We start from the raw sequence: 15,986 nt of genomic DNA on the forward strand, positions 1-15,986 counted from the left end.
GTTGTAGTGTTGTAGTGCTGTGGCTCGATGAAACTGGTGGTAGTGATAGTAGTAGTAGTAGAAGTGGTAGTAGTAGTGGTAGTGAAAATAGCAGTGGTGGTGATGGTAGTGATAGAAGTAGTAGTAATAGTGGTAGTAGTAGTAGTAGTAGTAGTGGTAGTAGTGAAAATAGCAGTGGTGGTGGTAGTAGTAGCAGTAGTAGTGTAAATAGCAGTTGTGGTGATGGTAGTGATAGAAGTCGTAGTAGTAGTGGTAGTAGTAGTAGTAGTAGTAGTGGTAGTAGTAGTAGTAGTAGTAGTAGCAGTAGTGAAAATAGCAGTGGTGGTGGTAGTGGTAGTAGTAGCAGTAGTAGTAGTGTAAAAAGCAGTGGTGGTGGTGGTAGTGAAGGAAGTAGTAGCAGTAGTAGTGGTAGTGGTAGTAGTAGTAGCAGTAGTAGTGTAAATAGCAGTGGTGGTGGTGGTGGTAGTGATAGAAGTAGTAGTGGTAGTAGTAGTAGTAGTAGTAGTAGTAGTAGTAGCAGTAGTGAAAATAGCAGTGGTGGTGGTAGTGGTAGTAGTAGCAGTAGTAGTAGTGTAAAAAGCAGTGGTGGTGGTGGTAGTGAAGGAAGTAGTAGCAGTAGTAGTGGTAGTGGTAGTAGTAGTAGCAGTAGTAGTGTAAATAGCAGTGGTGGTTGTGGTAGTGATAGAAGTAGAAGTAGTAGCAGTAGTAGTAGTGTAAAAAGCAGTGGTGGTGGTGGTAGTGAAGGAAGTAGTAGCAGTAGTAGTGGTAGTGGTAGTAGTAGTAGCAGTAGTAGTGTAAATAGCAGTGGTGGTTGTGGTAGTGATAGAAGTAGAAGTAGTAGCAGTAGTAGTAGTGTAAATAGCAGTGGTGGTGGTGGTAGTGAAGGAAGTAGTAGCAGTAGTAGTGGTAGTGGTAGTAGTAGTAGCAGTAGTAGTGTAAATAGCAGTGGTGGTGGTGGTGGTAGTGATAGAAGTAGTAGTGGTAGTAGTAGTAGTAGTAGTAGTAGTAGTAGTAGTAGTAGTAGCAGTAGTGAAAATAGCAGTGGTGGTGGTAGTGGTAGTAGTAGCAGTAGTAGTAGTGTAAAAAGCAGTGGTGGTGGTGGTAGTGAAGGAAGTAGTAGCAGTAGTAGTGGTAGTGGTAGTAGTAGTAGCAGTAGTAGTGTAAATAGCAGTGGTGGTTGTGGTAGTGATAGAAGTAGAAGTAGTAGCAGTAGTAGTAGTGTAAAAAGCAGTGGTGGTGGTGGTAGTGAAGGAAGTAGTAGCAGTAGTAGTGGTAGTGGTAGTAGTAGTAGCAGTAGTAGTGTAAATAGCAGTGGTGGTTGTGGTAGTGATAGAAGTAGAAGTAGTAGCAGTAGTAGTAGTGTAAATAGCAGTGGTGGTGGTGGTAGTGAAGGAAGTAGTAGTAGTAGTAGTAGTAGTGGTAGTGGTAGTAGTAGTAGCAGTAGTAGTAGTGAAAATAGCAGTGGTGGTGGTGGTAGTGATAGAAGTAGTAGTAGTAGTGGTGGTAGTGGTAGTAGTAGTGGTAGTAGTAGTAGTAGTACTAGTAGTGGTAGCAGTAGTAATAGTGTAAATAGAAGTGGTGGTGGTGGTAGTGATAGAAGTAGTAGTAGTAGTAGTAGTAGTGGTAGTGGTAGTAGTAGTAGCAGTAGTAGTAGTGAAAATAGCAGTGGTGGTGGTGGTAGTGATAGAAGTAGTAGTAGTGGTAGTGGTAGTGGTAGTGGTAGTAGTAGTAGTAGTAGTAGTAGTAGCAGTAGTAGTAGTGTAAATAGCAGTGGTGATGGTGGTAGTGATAGAAGTAGAAGTAGTAGTAGTAGTGGTAGTAGTAGTAGTAGTAGTAGTAGTAGTAGTAGTAGTGAAAATAGCAGTGGTAGTGGCAGTAGTAGTGGTGGTGATAGTAGTAGTAGTAGTACTAGTGAAAATGGTAGTGGTAGTAGTAGTATAAGTGGTGGCAGTGGTGGTGATAGTGGTAGTAGTAGTAGTAGTAGTAGTAGTAGTAGTAGTAGTAGTAGTAGTAGTGGTGGTTGTGGTGGTAGTGGTTGTGATAGTAGTAGTTGTCGTAGTAGTAGTAGTAGTGGTAGTGGTGGTGATAGTGGTAGTAGTAGTCGTAGTAGTAGTAGTAGTGGTGGTTGTGGTGGTGATAGAAGTAGTAGTGGTAGTAGTAGTAGTATTAGTGGTGGTAGTGTTTGTGATAGAAGTAGTCGTAGTAGTAGTGGTGGTTGTGGTGGTGATAGTAATAGTAGTAGTAGTAGTGGTGGTTGTGGTGGTGATAGAAGTAGTGGTAGTAGTATTAGTGGTGGTTGTGGTGGTGATAGTAGTAGTAGTAGTCGTAGTAGTAGTAGTAGTAGTAGTAGTAGTAGTAGTGGTAGTGGTGGTGATAGTAGTAGTAGTAGTAGTTGTGGTTGTGATAGTAGTAGTAGTAGTAGTAGTAGTAGTAGTAGTAGTAATAGTTTATCTTCATGATAATGTTAACATAAGTTACGAAGATTTTTTGTACACGCATTTAATTGCCAAGATTATGATGTGTGTATATAAATGTGTTTCAGACTATTACCGGTGAAAGAGAACTTTCTCTGTCGCCCGATTTTCAAAGTGAGTAAAGCTGTGTTCCTGCTTTCCTGCAGAATAGCATTTCTGGGTACAAACACTCATTTTACAAGTTCGACTGTTACCTAGCGCATTCAGGTACCAACCATTACATTAATATGTCTCATTCGATTTTTAACACATGCTTCTTGAAGTGGGCACACCTATGGTTTTAGAGTGAGTGAGTGGTTGAGTGGTTTTACGCCGCTTAGCAATATTCCAGCAATATCACGGCAGGGGACACCAGAAATGGGCTTCACACATTGTACCCATGTGGGGAATCAAACCAGAGTCTTCGGCGTGTCGAGTGAGCGCTTTAACCACTAGACTATGCCACCACCCCCTGTGGTTTTACTAGATTACTAGATTACAACAAAGTGTTTACTTGTTGCTCAATTATTCAAACTATTCACGACACGAATTCGTTGTGCACAGTTCTGTCCCTTAGCAGTCCCAGGATCCAATGATCAGTGGTTCGAATACCAGATTCGTCCCAATCATAATCCTTGTTTTGTCAGCACCATACATCTGCTCGTGGGTGGCACCAAAGTGGTAAACGTCTCGGACCTGCGCTTGTTTGGACTGTCCTCCCATATTAATGTGACACGCCGTCAAAACTGTGGCTTTAAAACCATCCCTAATTTTCGTTTTTGGTGACCATTCAAGAATTAGGAACAGGTTTCCATTGTTAGCTACTGGAGAATTTCTACTATAACGGCAAGCTGGTATTTCTTCTGACCACAGAGTGCCTCTAAACTGACGAAGGAAGACGTGGAACAGGTGTTCGCCTTATACGATAGGGTAAGTTCACCTGGCTACGTCTTGTGTCGGAACACCTTTGAATGGAACACACCCCTTACTAGAATTAGGAAGACAGTATATGTACCCATCGTATATTGCGTATATACATTAAACGTAAAACTTAATTGTGTACTTCCGGAATGTGTCTCTTTGTAATATTCCTCGGGGTAGATTCCACATTAAAAGTAATATAGACTTGAAGTGGTTTTGAGGTCAAGGTCACTCTTAACGAATAGACATTATGTGATATTTTAGAGCATGCCTATGCATACCAGTCATACAAAAAGGTCAGAATAATATGGTTGCTTTAGTAGTGTTATTTCTCACACAGGATCATAATGAAAGTATCGAGAATGATGAACTGCATGGCTTCCTGAAGGATTTGATGGAACTGGTTCAAGAAGTGAGCTATATTTCACGAACTATTTCACTGTTGTGACCAGATATATTTATGCTCTGGTTTTATTTCTTGTCAAAAAATAAACTTTATTCAAAGTATGTTCGACCCGTGAAGATTCGAGTTAGAACTGGTCTTCAGCAACCCATGCTTGTCGTAAGCGGCGACTATCAGAATAGGGTGTTAAGGCTTGCTGACTTGTTTGATGCATATAATCGTATTCCAGTTATGTGGATCGATACTCATGATATCAACCACTGGATTGTCTGGTCCAGACTCGATTATTTACAAACCGTCGTCATATTGCTGAGTGCCGAGTTCAACAAATCAAATTACCTTCAACATACCTTATGACATCACTATGGTGTAGAAAGTTACCTTCGTCTGATCATAACGATCAAAATAATATTCTCGTGATATTTTGAGTTGTGTGTTGATTTTTTTCAAGGATTACGACGCGGAGGATTTGGCTGACTTGAAAGACCTACTGTTATTCTCCTGTGAAAACAAGGAGGGCAAAATCAACAAGGAGGAACTGACAGTTGTCCTGATGAACAGACAAGAAGAGTGCCCTAAAGGACTGGCGGCCGCCCTTACCCAGGATCCAAACTGACAAGCCGGTCCACAATGGCCTTCATTATAACAGCTCTTCCATGCAACATGCACCTGTTTATAATCCTGGTTCAATGTGACAGCAGAACGTGTGTCTGTGCTGTACGTCTGGCCTGGAGGCCAGCATGGGAGACACGAACCTCTTACTTGGATAACTGTGCATATCTTCACACAAACACTGTGACATGGCTTGGGTTTCTCTACACCAATTCCTCCCATACTGAACGTCTATCAATAAAAAGCACTGTATGTGTTGCTTCAACCATGTGACTCTTTGGGTGATGTGCATTTATTTTACTTGCTTTCCGACAAACTATAGATTTCTTGAATGTTCATTAAATTGATAGCAACAAAATCCGAAAATTTGTAATCATTTATGAAAGGGTGTTTTCATAATATAGGAAACACTCAACAGTGCGGCTGCTAGACACGTGGCTGATGGGCAGTATTTACACTTTATACACTGTACACGTCAGTTGACCGAACCTTTGGATGTGTAGACACTATACATGTCAGCTGACTCCAACACGATGCTGTGTAGACACTGTACACGTCAGTTCACTCCGACAGGTTGCTGTGTAGACACTGTACACGTCAGGTGACTCCAACACGATGCTGTGTAGACACTGTACAATCAGTTCACTCCGACACGATGCTGTGTAGACACTGTACACGTCAGGTGACTCCAACACGATGCTGTGTAGACACTGTACACGTCAGTTCACTCCGACACGTTGCTGTGTAGACACTGTACACGTCAGGTGACTCCGACACGTTGCTGTGTAGACACTGTACACGTCAGTCCACTCCGATACGTTGCTGTGTAGACACTGTACACGTCAGGTGACTCCGACACGTTGCTGTGTAGACACTGTACACGTCAGTTCACTCCGACACGTTGCTGTGCAGACACTGTACACGTCAGTTCACTCCGCCACGTTGCTGTGTAGACACTGTACACGTCAGTTGACTCGAGCCTTTGGATGTGTAGACACTGTACACGTCAGTTGACTCCGACACATTGCTGTGTAGACACTGTACACGTTAAATCACTTGGGCACGTTGCTGTGTAGACACTCTACACGTCAGTTCACTCGGACACGTTGCTGTGTAGACACTGTACACGTCAGTTAACTCCGACACGTTGCTGTGTAGACACTGTACACGTCGGTTCACTCGGACACGTTGCTGTGTAGACACTGTACACGTCAGTTGACTACGACACGTTGCTGTGTAGACACTGTACACGTCAGTTCACTCCGACACGTTGCTGTGCAGACACTGTACACGTCAGTTCACTCCGCCACGTTGCTGTGTAGACACTGTACACGTCAGTTGACTCGAGCCTTTGGATGTGTAGACACTGTACACGTCAGTTGACTCCGACACATTGCTGTGTAGACACTGTACACGTTAAATCACTTGGGCACGTTGCTGTGTAGACACTCTACACGTCAGTTCACTCGGACACGTTGCTGTGTAGACACTGTACACGTCAGTTAACTCCGACACGTTGCTGTGTAGACACTGTACACGTCGGTTCACTCGGACACGTTGCTGTGTAGACACTGTACACGTCAGTTGACTCCGACACGTTGCTGTGTAGACACTGTACACGTCAGGTGACTCCGACACGTTGCTGTGTAGACACTCTACACGTCAGTTGACGCGAACATGTTGCTGTGTAAATACTGTACACGTCATTTCACTCGGACACGTTGCTGTGTAAATACTGTACACGTCAGTTCACTCGGACACGTTGCCGTGTAGACACTGTACACGTCTGTTCTCTCGGACATGTTGGTGTGTAGACACTGTACACGTCAGCGGACTCGAACACGTTGCTGTGTAGACACTGTACACGTCAGCGGACTCGAACACGTTGCTGTGTAGACACTGTACACGTCAGTGTACGCGAATATGTTGCTGTGTAGACACTGTACACGTCAGTGTACGCGAACACGCTGCTGTGTAGACACTGTACACGTCAGTGTACGCGAACACGTTGCTGTGTAGACACTGTACACGTTAGTTCACTCGGGCACATTGCCGTGTAGACACTCTACACGTCAGTTGACTCCGACATGTTGCTGTGTAGATAATTTACAAGTCAGTGTACGCGAACACGTTGCTGTGTAGACACTGTACATGTCAGTTGACTTGAACACGATGCTGTGTAGACACTGTACACGTCAGTTGACTTGAACACGTTGCCGTGTAGATACTCTACACATTAGTTCACTCGGACACGTTGCCGTGTAGACACTGTACATGTCAGTTGAGTTGAACACGTTGCTGTGTAGACACTCTACACGTCAGTTGAGGCGAACACGTTGCTGTGTAGACACTTTACACGTCAGTTGACTTGAACACGTTGCTGTGTAGACACTGTACATGTCAGTTGACTTGAACACGATGCTGTGTAGACACTGTACACGTCAGTTCACTCGGACACGTTGCCGTGTAGATACTCTACACGTCAGGTGACTCCAACACGATGCTGTGTAGACACTGTACACGTCAGGTGACTCCGACACGATGCTGTGTAGACACTGTACACGTCAGTTCACTCCGACACGTTGCCGTGTAGATACTCTACACGTCAGGTGACTCCAACACGATGCTGTGTAGACACTGTACACGTCAGGTGACTCCGACACGATGCTGTGTAGACACTGTACACGTCAGTTCACTCCGACGCGTTGCCGTGTAGACACTCTACACGTCAGGTGACTCCGACACGATGCTTACAGACACTGTACACGTCAGTTCACTCGAACACGTTGCTGTGTAGACACTGTACACGTCAGGTGACTCCGACACGATGCTGTGTAGACACTGTACACGTCAGTTCACTCGGACACGTTGCCGTGTAGATACTCTACACGTCAGGTGACTCCGACATGATGCTGTGTAGACACTGTACACGTCAGGTGACTCCGACACGTTGCTGTGTAGACACTGTACACGTCAGTGTACGCGAACACGTTGCTGTGTAGACACTGTACACGTCAGTGTACGCGAACACGTTGTTGTGTAGACATTGTACACGTCAGTTCACTCGGGCACGTAGCCGTGTAGACACTCTACACGTCAGGTGACTCCGACACAATGCTGTGTAGACACTGTACCGTCAGTTGACTCCGACACGTTGCTGTGTAGACACTGTACACGTCAGTTGACTCCGACACGTTGCTGTTTAGACAATGTACACGTCAGGTGACTCCGACACGATGCTGTGTAGACACTGTACACGTCAGTTGACTCGAACATGTTGCTGTGTAGACACTGTACACCTCAGTTCACTGGGACATGTTGCCGTGTAGACACTGTACACATCTGTTCTCTCGGACACGTTGACGTGTAGACACTCTACACGTCAGTGTACGCGAACACGTTGCTGTGTAGACATTGTACACGTCAGGTGACTCGAACACGATGCTGTGTTGACACTGTACACGTCAGTTCACTGGGACATGTTGCCGTGTAGACACTGTACACATCTGTTCTCTCGGACACGTTGCTGTGTAGACACTATACACGTCAGGTGACTCGAACCTTTGGATGTGTAGACACTGTACACATCAGTTCACTCGGACACGTTGGTGTGTAAACACTGTACACGTCTGTTCTCTCGGACACGTTGGTGTGTAAACACTGTACACGTCTGTTCTCTCGGACACGTTGGTGTGTAACGACTGTACACGTAGGCGGACTCGAACCTTTGGATGTGTAGACACTGTACACGTCAGTTCACTCGGGCACGTTGGTGTGTAAACACTGTACACGTCAGTTCACTCGGACACGTTGGTGTGTAAACACTGTACACGTCAGTTCACTCGGGCACGTTGGTGTGTAAACACTGTACACGTCAGTTCACTCGGGCACGTTGCTGTGTAGACACTGTACACGTCAGTTCACTGGGACACGTTGCCGTGTAGACACTGTACACGTCAGTTCACTGGGACACGTTACCGTGTAGACACTGTACACGTCAGTTCACTCGGACACGTTGGTGTGTAAACACTGTACACGTCAGTTAACTCCGACACGTTGGTGTGTAGACACTGTACACGTCAAATTACTCGAACCTTTGGATGTGTAGACATTGTACACGTGAGTTCACTCGGACACGTTGCCGTGTAGACACTGTACACGCCATTTCACTCGAACCTTGGGATGTGTAGACACTGTACACGTCATTTCACTCGAACCTTGGGATGTGTAGACACTGTACACGTGAGTTCATTCGGACATGTTGCTGTGTAGACACTGTACACGCCATTTCACTCGAACCTTGGGATGTGTAGACACTGTACACGTCAGTTGACTCGGACACGTTGCCGTGTAGACACTGTACACGCCATTTCACTCGAACCTTGGGATGTGTAGACACTGTACACGCCATTTCACTCGAACCTTGGGATGTGTAGACACTGTACACGTCAGTTGACTCGGACACGTTGCCGTGTAGACACTGTACACGCCATTTCACTCGAACCTTGGGATGTGTAGACACTGTACACGCCATTTCACTCGAACCTTGGGATGTGTAGACACTGTACACGTCATTTCACTCGAACCTTGGGATGTGTAGACACTGTACACGTGAGTTCACTCGGACACGTTGCCGTGTAGACACTGTACACGCCATTTCACTCGAACCTTGGGATGTGTAGACACTGTTCACGCCATTTCACTCGAACCTTGGGATGTGTAGACACTGTTCACGCCATTTCACTCGAACCTTGGGATGTGTAGACACTGTACACGTCAGTTCACTCGAACCTTGGGATGTGTAGACACTGTACACGTCATTTCACTCGAACCTTGGCATGTGTAGACATTGTACACGCCATTTCACTCGAACCTTGGGATGTGTAGACACTGTACACGCCATTTCACTCGAACCTTGGGATGTGTAGACACTGTACACGTCATTTCACTCGAACCTTGGCATGTGTAGACACTGTACACGTCATTTCACTCGAACCTTGGGATGTGTAGACACTGTACACGTCATTTCACTCGAACCTTGGGATGTGTAGACACTGTACACGTCATTTCACTCGAACCTTGGGATGTGTAGACACTGTACACGTCATTTCACTTGAACCTTGGGATGTGTAGACACTGAACACGTGAGTTCACTCGGACACGTTGCCGTGTAGACACTGTACACGCCATTTCACTCGAACCTTGGGATGTGTAGACACTGTACACGCAATTTCACTCGAACCTTGGGATGTGTAGACGCTGTACACGTCCATTCACTCGAACCTTGGGATGTGTAGACACTGTACACGTCATTTCACTCGAACCTTGGGATGTGTAGACACTGTACACGTCATTTCACTCGAACCTTGGCATGTGTAGACACTGTACACGTCAGTTCACTCGAACCTTGGGATGTGTAGACACTGTACACGCCATTTCACTCGAACCTTGGGATGTGTAGACACTGTACACGCCATTTCACTCGAAACTTGGGATGTGTAGACACTGTACACCTCAGTTCACTCGAACCTTGGGATGTGTAGACACTGTACACGTCAGTTCACTCGAACGATTGTATGAATACTCTTTATTTCCCCCAGTGTTTTGGAGAGTAGTACATACAATTACACTACATTATTTGACATAATAATGCATGTCTGGACGTTGTTACAAAGTATTTCTCCAATGTATATTTTCAGACTCACAAATAGCTCGTTGTACCATGCTCTTCCATACACTCTTAGATGGAAATTCCCCAGAGTTGATTAGTTTATCTAAGACGCCTGAGCCACATTCAGTAGATCATGTGTCATGGATCTGGCACTGTGTGAGAGAGTGGTGACAAACTGGGATAATCTGAGATAGAAATTCGGCTTCACAATGGTTGTGCCTGCTTTTCTACAGAGTCGTTCCAGAAAGAGAAGCTTCATTTTCTCAACCTTCCCCAGCATTGACCATAATCCTAGAACCTGGGTTGTAGCAGCTGTAGAGGATCTCCTGTGAAGGTTTTGGACTCGTCGTGCAAAGTAGCGCTGTAGGGTTTCCATCTCACTGATCTCACGATTGTTGATATTAGGCCAGAGCTCACATGCATAGAAGCAGAGGGGAAGATTACTCGTAGCCAGATATTCGATGAAGATACTGGGCTCAATCCTCCAGCTCTGAGACCAACTTCTCTAAGGGAGCTCATTATAGCATCAAAATGATATTCCACCATATCGCTGTAAGCATGTGTCACGTCTGGAAGGGTGTCACTAAGTATTTTGTTAACTTCAGATGAGTACATCTTCAGTTCAATGCCATTCGCCATTTGTAAGTTGGGGGAGTCCATAGCTTTTGCTCTGTTACGAACGCATCACTAAGGAATGATACCACCACTGGTGAATGATCCGACATCTCGAAATCGATGTTGTTATTGACAGAGGTCGTCAGCACAGATGATTGAAGAGCATCTGGCAAGAATATATAATCAATCAGAAATGACTGTGTTCCAGCCTTGTTGCACCATGTCTTGAGATGACCTTGAATGACACCACAGTTGTACGATGGTATCAGGTTTCTTGCATCCAAGTATGACTGCAGTACAGTGGAGCAAGGTGATGCTGGGTAATTTACAATGTTTGTACTGGCAGTCGACTCACGGGACTCGGGACCCACGGTCCCCGGACCCCCGTCACACACTTGGTCGACGCCTACCAGTGTCCGCTAATAAAGACTCTACATACAATAAGATTTATGTTCGATCCCATATGGTCAGTCTGTGACCTTGTTACGCCATTACTTCCTGAACTATACTTAGGACAGTACGTGGCATAAGTAACAACATAAATCACATCACAGGACAAATCATAGGCCAGGCACTAGCCGTATACACGAGGAATCCACTCAACTTCCAGTTGTATACTGTGAGGTAAATACCAAGAGCCGTGATCGGAACAACATGCCTTTGTGTACAACAGAACTATATTCTGGGTATCTGTAAACCACTCAACTGAGTGGGAAGCTGGAAACTTCGGGGTTCTTCAATATCATAAAGAGAAGACTGCCTTGAGCTCACGCCATGTGGAGCTCATCTCCATGTCAGTCTTTGACCACCGCCCACTTGACACCTTCCACCAAACTGAACACAACAGCCATCGAATCCCGTACAATTGGCATCACTGTATACTATACCAAAGCGTCAGGGGAAGTATCCGAACATCACATACTAGAGTTGAAACGAGACATATGCAGAAGCCAAATACTAAGTTGTAAACTCTCAGTAGATAAGAACAAAAGAATACTCAGAGGTGTTTAAAGTTAAAAACTCAACAAAAACTCATTGTTTTGCTAACTGCTATTCTCAATTCATTTATTCCGCCGTAACAATAGATATGTGTGGGAATGAGAACAGTCACATACAAAAGCGTGATTGAATGTATGACGAGTAGATGTTTCTAATTCATAACGTAGAATTTAATGTGGTTATTTCTTCGCGGCGGAACATGGAAATGTATCCGTGAATCATTTCCATAAACGTATGAACTAAAACGTATTCGTCTTTAAGTTAAACGGCAGCACTATCGCAATAAATGGAGTTTTACGAAATTGTGGAGTGTTAATGTTCTTCTGTTCGTATCTCACCACTGGTCGCTGCAGACATGATTCCTGTTTGATTGTGATATGCATAGTAACTTACAATCCGCCAGTTCTGCATTTGCTGATCTATGCTGTAAATCTAAGTACGGTAGTAGGATCACGGCTGTAGGATAGGATGGTAAACAGTTTTGTTTTATTATCCGGTTCGCCACAGTGGTATGCTGGAAAGGGTTTAAAAATCAGGACCAGCTGAAGTTGTTGGAGACGATGCAGGGGGAATACGAGCAAAGCTAGCCATTAGGTTTAGTCTCTGTAGCGCCATGGTAAGTGAAGGTTACTGCAGATGGTGACAATGTATGTGGGCCAAGTCATATATATGCGATGCGAGTAATGACGCCATGTCTGCTAAGCATCTGGAGATGAGATATTGTCCACACCGAGAGAACAGTGTAGGCCATAACTGGTGTGTGCTGATCAGTGTTGTGTTGTTGGCTAGCACCACAGAGGGTACATGATTCTGTTCAATCTTCAGACCTAGGTTGAGGTTATCTAAGCGTTTGATCAAATCATTGATGTATACAAGGAAGGTCCATGCCGACAGCACGCTTCCTTGTCCTACTCCCTGTCTGAGTGGAAAAACGGGACTTTTGTGACCATTATATTGGACACGAGAAGACGTTGCCTTATATAAGTGTCTAAATAAGTGCCATGCCCGACCATGTACTCCTATGTTAATAACATGAACAGTGAGCCATTGTGCCCTATTCTATCGAAGGCTTTCTCATTGTCCACGAAGTCAACGTTTGATCCCAGCTCAATATAGTAGGTAGTGACCTGTTTCAGTATATGTACAGCTACACTTGCACCACGATCTTTTACCAGTAGCTTATGTTGGAATGGCGGGTTCACTGATTTCACGAAGCTTCCTACTTTATCCTGTAGAATTCATTCAAATGTTTTTCCAAGCGTTGATGTTGGAAGTATTCCCCTGAAACTACCAAGAACTGTTTGTCATTCTTATTGCCCTTATATAGCGGTAGAATAGTTCCAAAAATCATTGACTAGCCTCGGTTATCTCTGCCAATTTTTAAGGAGATGCTGAAACCACAAAGAAGACAACAGCAGGTCACCGACTTCAAATTTAATGGTTCTGCGCCCAGGGCAAAAATATGACATGCATTGATAAAACATTCTCAGTTATCAGCTGTGGGCATAGGTGGACACATGGAAGGGAAACACACCAACAGGTAAACCTGAGTGAGGCATCATGCTAGGTCATTAGCAAAAGTAAGTACTGCGTGTAACCGGCAGCCAGGATAACAACCTGAAGTTACATCTTCATTCTAACAACGCGTGTCGTTCTGACGTTGATTAATGAACAATTTGCATACTCGTATATGCAAGGGACAGACGTATGGTTCCTGTAGGAAGTGACAACTTGGAGACGATGGCTTGTGGTATATACAGTTCTACTTTATACATGTTGATATATACATACAAAAGACACTATGTGTCTGGTCAGCACATAGTGGTAGTGGTTATTGTCTAGGTGCCCCGGAGCACCCAGCCTAACCCTAGCTAGGCTAAGGGTAAGACCTCTCTTTTTTCCTTCTCCTCTCTGGACCAAGGCTTATATAGCCAAGGTCACCTGACATTTAGTAAGTAATAAATATAAATGTAAACAGTAAATCATCAGTGACATACTTGCACATCTCGTTCAGGATGGCAGACGGTCGATGTACACAAAAATGGGGATTAACAAATAGGATTAGCATCTTATAAATAACAGCAATTAAGTGTTTCAAGGCATATAGATGTCATGGCTCCAGGGTAATGAGCCTTTGCAATTAAATGTTCTTCAGACAATGGGTGTCATAAATCAGTCGCTATGACAACTTCCCTCCGTTACGTGAAGCTTGGACCCCAAGCTTACATGAGTCCAAATTGATATGTGTGAACTTTTTCACCAACGAAAACAACCTTGCAAATGTGAACAAAATCACGTACATGAAATCCTTATGCAACAAATATATCTATGCAATGACAGTATGAAAGTGATCATCTAGCCATTTTTATTTAGTGCCAGTTTGAAAACTAACGAGGTGATCTTTGTAATGTGCAATTTCACTACAAGGTAATTACTGCTTTGCACAGATTCAATAAATATATCACTGAAGGTTCTTTGAATTCAGGAGTCTGGCTTGGCGGTGCGACTCAGTACCGAATAATGATAATGAGTAATGTCATAAAAAGTACAAATTAAACATCTCAGCAAATATTTCGCATAAAGAAATTTGAAACCAGGAGTCTAGCTTTACCGCGTGACTCAAACGGTACTTGTGGGTACTATTGCCCTTTTAAGTACAATGGGTGCTCTTCCCGTGTCTTTGACGGAGCTTGCCAAGATATTGTGGGTGCGATGCCCAAGAAAAAAAAATCCTTAATTCCGACATCAAAACTCTGAAATGCTGAATACTGCTGTGCTGTTAATTACTAAGCAGATGTGAAGTGTGATCTGCGCTAAAAAGTAGAATGTGTATGCCAAACCTTACCAACTTCATAAGTCTAAACTGGAATGTAATGAAAAATTCAATCATGTGAAATTGTCTCGAAGATATTTGAACGAATCGTATTTTGTGTGCCAGAGACCATTTACGGTTGATCGCACGAATATACATAATTTTCGCCGGTATCATAATTAAGCACAAAATCACGTTGGCAAAACAAAGAAGTAGGATATAGACTGTATATACAATCTCCACTGAATAAACTTGGTAAGCACGAGGCTCCCTAACTAATTATACTTCTACAAACGCTGCTACTACATCGATTTTATCAGTTTTCACAAAGAGTACAAATAATTTCAGTGCTTACCTACTCAAAAAGGACTAAATGAAGCTATAAGCAGGAAATTGTAGGGTATTGGATAACTTTGTGAAAGCTATTGTCTATAGTAATGGTTAAAGGGCCACAAATTAAAAGAAAAATCCTTGAAACCGGGAGTCTGATTTGTATGGGACGACTCGGAACCCGCAGATATCGTGGATCTGCACTAAATGCGTACAAGCATAGGGTGTAGGACATGAATAGAGTAGGAGCCTAGCCGATTTCAAAAACTTAATCTGATAAGGATTGTACCTCTGATAACAATACATAGATTGCAATACATACTCATTATAGAAAAACATGACAAAATGTTAAGACAACGAAACAATAATGACTTGATTACATAACATACCTTATAGGAACAAGAATGTCCGTGAAAATACGTATAAGCACAGTACACGTTGAGAGTTGGAACGAAAGTTCAAATATATTGTCACACACACATATATCGGTAGGCACTTGCTGAAGAATCTTGACGTTAGTCGACTTGATCTTGAGTGTTGGTAGCATGGCTGAATGTTGGCGTACTCACTTGATTACATGAATATTGTCTGAATTTCGGTGTTGCTGACGTTCGGGTAGGCTGGGCTGCTGTTCGTTGCTGACGATGGGGTAGGCTGGGCTGCTGTTCGTTGCTGACGATGGGGTAGGCTGGGCTGCTGTTCGTTGCTGACGATGGGGTAAGCTGGGGTGCTGTCTGTTGCTGACGATCGGGTTGGTTGGGGTGCTGTCTGTCATCTTCTTCGTTTTCCCGTCAAGATGGCGGCTGGCTTGACGCTGCTTTTGTCTCCCATCAACTCTGAACTACCATTTGCTTTGCTGCGAGTTAGGGTAGGGGGATCGTGCGTGAGTCACAGCAAACTCACGCTACCCGGATTATTCACCATCATTCAAGATCCGGCGACGTTAGGAGGTGTTAATAAAAATTTATAGATAGCGCTGGAGATTAAGGGTCCTGCCCGGAGGGGCTTATGATATAAGAGGGGAACGCCGAATGTTTACTGAAATACGCATCAGTCGGAAAGCGCACGTTAAATCTCCAAAGTAAGTAAGTAAGTGTTTACTGAACATCTCGGCTTGGACACTCGCCCTGCGAACACGTCCTCCTGAGCTCTCAAAACTACAAGCCGACT

At 44.2% G+C, this 15,986-nt stretch overlaps 1 protein-coding gene across 1 annotated transcript in view; it reads left to right on the forward strand.

Moving 5' to 3' along the window:
- The window catches only part of LOC124148429 (calbindin-32-like), a 44,549-nt gene extending 39,802 nt beyond the window's left edge, over window positions 1-4,747 (forward strand). The window contains exons 8-11 of the mRNA XM_046519515.2: window positions 2,543-2,588; window positions 3,327-3,383; window positions 3,715-3,786; window positions 4,229-4,747. Coding sequence (XP_046375471.1) covers window positions 2,543-2,588; window positions 3,327-3,383; window positions 3,715-3,786; window positions 4,229-4,393 — 340 coding nt within the window. The 3' untranslated portion in view covers window positions 4,394-4,747. The remainder of the gene's footprint in view (window positions 1-2,542; window positions 2,589-3,326; window positions 3,384-3,714; window positions 3,787-4,228) is intronic.
- Window positions 4,748-15,986: the final 11,239 nt, after the last annotated feature.

Source organism: Haliotis rufescens, unplaced genomic scaffold (genome assembly GCF_023055435.1).
Source record: "Haliotis rufescens isolate VD_foot unplaced genomic scaffold, xgHalRufe1.0.p SCAF_19, whole genome shotgun sequence".
NCBI lineage: Eukaryota > Metazoa > Mollusca > Gastropoda > Lepetellida > Haliotidae > Haliotis > Haliotis rufescens.